The 5,834-nt window shown below is 37.5% G+C and overlaps 1 protein-coding gene across 1 annotated transcript; it reads right to left on the bottom strand.

Annotated features, from left to right (window-relative positions):
- LOC149647044 (uncharacterized) lies at positions 1-2,359 on the bottom strand. The gene is made up of 3 exons (XM_089849919.1): positions 2,132-2,359; positions 1,571-1,884; positions 1-1,515 (listed from the first exon to the last, which is right to left on the bottom strand). The coding sequence occupies exons 1-3, from the start codon at positions 2,171-2,173 to the stop codon at positions 1,305-1,307; spliced, it is 567 nt and encodes a 188-aa protein (XP_089706045.1). The 5' UTR covers positions 2,174-2,359; the 3' UTR covers positions 1-1,304.
- Between the last annotated feature and the right edge of the window lie 3,475 nt (positions 2,360-5,834).

The following is a 5,834-nucleotide window of genomic DNA, read 5'->3' as shown; positions in this document are numbered from 1 at the left end:
CTTTGCTATGGCAACAAACCATTTTCCGTACAAATAATATGCAATATAGGTACATCATCGACATTTACAACCTTATGAATTACAAAACACTAGTATCTGCATCATCCTTAATATATATTATGCAATGTTTTTCAAAATTAAAATTAGCATTATTCTTGTGGCTGTATTTATATTTGGATTGGAAGTGTATTGCGGTATATTTATCATTTCCCAGATTTGTGTAGAACTACATTTAATCTTCAAAGTAAATGAGTGTTTTCAGAGCAATGCGTTCTGCATGGTGAATTCAGCGTATGCAAAAATTAAATGCATTTTATCAGAAGTATATAATAATTCTCTTTTTGAGGGGAAGTGTACCACATAGCGGGGTAATTGTAACGTCATTCTTCCCAATATCAGATTAACATTTGGAGCAAGGTTACTAAACCGAGTCACATACGCGATAAATAGTCCCCTCGTCATAACTCTATTATCGTTTAACTATTTGTCAAGACGCATGCGCTTATGGATTTTTGTCCCACCCCAAGACGAGGTTTGTGGGATGATTGCTGGGGATTTAGTGCCAAACAATTATAGACTTCTTCTTACGGTGCGATGCCCATCTGAAGTTTGATGAACGGGAAAGCAAACAAAAAGGACATGAGCCTGGGAAGAATGATGGTACATTACTAAAGTATTAAGAGGATACAGAGTGTCATTCTTCTTGTATTATCCCCTTCTGATTTATTCTGCAACAGACCACCTTATATCTAAATATCAGTGAAATAGTCCTTTCCGATGAAGTTTCTTGGCTATTGCGAGCTTGTTGGCACGCGTTAAACTGCATTCAATATTTTTCAAGGAACTGGTTTAAATTAGCGTATACAATAAATTTTTAAGTAACTGTTGTTTTAAACTAGTTAACCGAACCGTGATACTTAGAAACGTACATTACAGCTAGAGTTTATTCTTAAGGTTACACAAAAAATACCAAGTCTTATTCTTCGAGTATTTTGCATCTAGGCGATAATTGTTTAAAATTTATATAAAATAAAAATCGCAACAGTTTGGGTAATGCAATATCGCGTTATCTGCAGAGATTAAATAACAAGATGGTCAAGACCCATATTAAAGCCACATACTCCGGCTCTAATTAGGCATACTATTCTGTTGTAAATCAAACGATTATTATTAGTTAAAATATCTTTTCTACATAAGGAAAAAAGAATGAAACTTACAAACTACGCTACTCTTACTTCAAGGAATTTACTTATATTTCAATTGTAATAGTGCGACACAAACAGGACGTGTATTAATTTAGGCGCTTAAGAGACGTGGTTGAAGAAAATCTCAGTAATGGCAATGGCTACTGAAACGGACATCAGCATAAAAAACAAGTAGAAAGGAGCGATGACGCTTCTGAGGTCCAAGTCGGCTGAGCTTTTCAACGGTCTCTTCCACGTGATGTATTCAATGGGGTGATGGAAAACAAAATCCAGATAGTTGTACACTTGCGTTTCGAATATTGGTCCCATTCTGCAATAAAACATTTTTCAAACTCCGTTCACTCTCTGATAAAGATCATACTGACATAGTTTGGCCGTACTCATGTATTCGCGGACTGCTTCTTATCCAAGATGTATTGTAAACGATGTTTAAGTAGTCGAAGCCAAATTCTTGTTGAGAAAAGTAAAGTCCTTCCGCGAAGATCTCTTTAGTCTCAGAATCAGCAGTCAAGACCTCTCCCAAGAGCCAAGTCAGGTGGATGTCCGTTATGATCAGAGCTCTTTCACCAGAAATTATCGGCAGGTATCCATCAAGCATCAGAAAATCCATTAGACTTTTGAAAATATTCTCCTGATCGAGCGCGTCGAGCCATTCCTGAACAGCTGAATCCTTAGCAGCCTAGATGGGAAGGTAAAATAAACGGTGGGGTTAAGAATTGTTTAAACTCAAGCTAAAAGCTGCTATTCCCAAAAAAGCAGCCGCAATTTCTAAAACAGCAGTTTTGAACAACTCCGCTGTTATTATCGAATCGCGATTGACATTTCAGGAACTGCTTTTCATAGAACTGATTTTACACGATACACCGCGCTGATACGTACCGAAGGCATCAGACCAATCGAAAGTTATTGCGAAAAAGGTTATTTACCAAAATCTGAAGATATTCGAAAGTTCCGCTGCGTTCGATCATTATAGGTGGAATTCCCGATTTGATCAAGTCCGAGAGGGTGTCGATGCAATTGTAACTTTCCGCCGTTAACTCGGTACACAAGTAACAACCCAAGAAAAACAGGATGAAAGTCACTCCGATAAGCCACGACAAAGTTAACAGACGAGAAGTAATGTGGGGCAAAATGCTGGAAATCGCTGTAAAAAAGTTAACCAATTATGTAATTTTTCCAAATGCAAAAAACTGTCTAAGAGCCCACCAGTCCCCTCTGTGAAGTAAGATCCATCAAGGAGAGTGTATAAGAGGGGAGACTCGGAGTGAGACAAAATGCACAAAGTAGTCCCCCGTTCCTAAAACGGTATTGTGCCGGTCCCCAGTTACGATGGCTACCGCTACCCCCTCGGGCCTCGCGGCAAGAGCGCGTATGTTCTCGCGCCTGCGTTCAAGCCTCTTTACTCTAACATCATGAGTTTGTTTATAGTTTTGAATATCTCTCGTTTCCAACAACGACCACGTGACGCGCGCCTTTACCAACGGCTAGCACGTCGAAGTTGCTCTCCACTGCATACGGTATCTTCCTGGGTTTTTCACCTCCCCTTTCCAGAACGAGTCTCCCCTCTTATACATCCTCCTTGGATCCTCTTATAAAGCAGGCTCGCGCAACGATCAATATTGTTTTCAGTTTTTCACCCCATACCCAAAGTAAAATTGCGAATAGTAGAAACAATTTTCTTACGTTCAGCACACAGGAGCGACGTGTTTTCCCAGACGTATTGCAGGGCCTCTCGAGCCACTTTTTTGAGAAAATTCGTGTTGGACAAAGATTTGTATTTGTTCATTACTATCGAATGAACGACGAGCAAAAACGACAGTAGGATGACGGTTAATGCCGTTAAAATCGCCACCTATAATTAAACCAAAAACGAACCCATGATTGAGACTGTAACTGAGCGAAAATTACCTTAGTGTCCATATTTAAGAAGGATGACGAAGTTATCAAGACTCTCTTCGGGGCGGCGGATACGATAATCGTCTTCGAACTTCCAAAGGGCAAAGACGGAATGAAATATTCCTGTCGGCCATCAAAAAATGACAACGGTGTGGGAAACATTACACAGTGAACATTCTAAACCCCGGAGAAAACTTATGTAGAGCTTATTTGCACTTCGCTACTACCATATTAGCAGAAACGTTACTCACGTTTGCTAATTTAGGTTCAGAATAAAATTTTATAAGCTCATAAAAATCAAATTTATTGCCTTCGAATACTGCCCTGGAAGTAATGGACAAAATGAAGTTTAAAATTAGTGCAAAAGTGGTCATAAGTTAGTCATTCGCATCTGATAAATAATTTATCAGAAAAGATGACAATACGTTTGAGCAGTGAAGAGGTATGAGAAGGAGACTCTTTCTCCGTCAGCCTCGCTTTCAAACCGATATCGCGCTGTGGTTATGGCTCGGTATCAGAGTTTCGTACATGGGCAATCGCCGCAACAGAGGGAAACAAACCAGAGAAGTTTGGTTTCTTAACGGATCATGTGACCTCTGGCTCCGAGGTAGGTGCGCGTTAGAGAGATATCGGGCTGTGCCGTTATAGTTACCTTCCCCCTTTTATCTTCCACTCTCCTTCTCATTCGTGCTCACTGAGTTGACCGAGCGAGTGAGAATTACAATCGTCTGCAAACGAATTTTATAAACACTAATTTCTGATATATGATAATTTACATTGAGTGTTTCCATGCCTCAACTTATTAATTTCATTCTTGTGCATTTGCGCAAAACTAGTGAATTGAAACAATTCATTCTCTCTCGGCCAACAATAAAATCTAATTTCAAGTTCAATGAAGATTACTTTATGTTGAAGGATCTTTTTAAATAATCCGCTGTGCTTTCGTACCGCGTCACTTGATTCGCCAGCTCCCACGTTTCCTGACAAGAAATTAAAGTATAATACAGTCTTGATTTAATAAATCAATTTGATCTGCCTCCAAATACTGATGAACTCACCGTAATTGTCGTATAATTTATGGGAGTCTCATTGGCATACCTATAATAATTGACACTTTGTTCAAAGAAGCAAAAGTGTATAGATATAAAAACAGCAAGTTGGAAAAAACAAAATATTACCTCTCTGAGTCAAGAGGAGGACTACTACATTAAACTTATTAACCTAGATATAGAATTATTTCTCTTTTTTGAAGTAAAATTTTACGAATTATTGAAGCAGTATTTCAAGCACAGCGAATATACAGTAAAGCAGTCGACATTTTACATCCAATAAAGGTATGTCTTGGACACATGGAAATCAGCCAATGGGAAAAAACAGGAAATGAAGTGTATAACTTTGTGAAAGATATAACCTTCATCTGTTTGAAAAGGCCCAATTGTCTACGCCTCAACTGTTAACCCTATATTCTCATTCAAAACTGGTTTGCAGTATAAACACAATTGTCTCGTTCTACCTCAACAATATTCTTAGTTTGCCAACATTAAAGTTCCATATATCACAAAAGCTGACTTGTGGTTAGACGCAATGAAAGTCATTGCGCACCATAAAAAGAATGAAAACTCCGCAGCTACAACCCGATTACGATTAGCCCTTCGTAATCTAATTGCCACCATGATGCTTTCTTCTATTGTAAAATCTGAACCTTATTATTTGGACCTGTATTTTAACTTTCGGCTCACTCTGAACCGTTAATGTCTCTTCATTACAGACACGAAAATAAAAACCCATAGTTTATTTCACCTCGGGCCTCAATTGTTTACTGAGCTCTTTGGTTCAATTGGCCTCTTACGGATAACATTCTTTAACCGACAGAGTCTAAGCCTTAGCGTTCTTCTTGTAATCACTAAAGCAAGGATTATTCTATATAAGATGTAGTATAGCCATTTCAAATAATAATATTAACAAGTTGGGAAAACCAAAATATTACCTCTCCGAGTCGGGGAAAAGACTAGTATACGACTCAATAAAGAAATACTAGTATACGACTCAATAAAGAAATACTAGAGCAACATTTTTTCGCTTTGTTTTGTCTAACGATGCTTAAGTCAATGAATAATTTTCTCTACATTGTCAAAATATATAATCATCCGCTAATCCTAGGTTTCAAATCATTACTTACAAGGAATATATAAGTTCTATGTTAAATTTTATTCTCTGATGCATACCACTAACCCGATAACGATTAGCCCTTTCACTGATCTAATTGCTACCATGATGCTTTCTTCTATTATAAAATCTAAATCTGATTATTTAAACGTGAATTTAACCTTCGGCTCACTCTTAACCGTTAATGTCCCTTCATTACAGACACGATAATCAAAACCCAAAGTTTACTCCACCTGAGGTCTCAATTATTTACTCTTTGGTTCACTAAGCCTATTGCGGATCAAACTTGATTTACCCGACAGAATCCAGGCCTTAGCTTTCTTCTTGAAATAACTAAACCATGGATTATTCTATATACAGATGTATTATAGCTTAAGTAATATATAAACAGAAATTTCAAATAATAATATTAAAAAACATCGTTGGAATATCAAAATGAAACAGAGCTTTAAAGCTACAAAAGTACTAAATGCATCGTAATTACGAAAACGATTTCCACATATTCACTTTATATTATGCAAAAAGTGAATATTAAGGTTCTGTAGGATTTCTTAACACATCAAAACA

Source organism: Phalangium opilio, unplaced genomic scaffold, assembly GCF_054372755.1.
Source record: "Phalangium opilio isolate 3A_F unplaced genomic scaffold, DU_Popi_V2 ptg000089l_1, whole genome shotgun sequence".
NCBI lineage: Eukaryota > Metazoa > Arthropoda > Arachnida > Opiliones > Phalangiidae > Phalangium > Phalangium opilio.
Note: the sequence above shows the minus strand (reverse complement) of the source record. Positions and strands in the feature narration are given on the sequence as shown.

Bases quoted from the DNA above. Each gene is read 5' to 3' on its own strand.
- LOC149647044 (XM_089849919.1), bottom strand. From the start codon at position 2,173: ATGATCGAACGCAGCGGAACTTTCGAATATCTTCAGATTTTG. The intron at 1,885-2,131 runs GTAAATAACCTT...CTTCCCATCTAG, and splicing joins TCGAATATCTTCAGATTTTG to GCTGCTAAGGATTCAGCTGT. The intron at 1,516-1,570 runs GTCAGTATGATC...GTTTTATTGCAG, and splicing joins CATGAGTACGGCCAAACTAT to AATGGGACCAATATTCGAAA.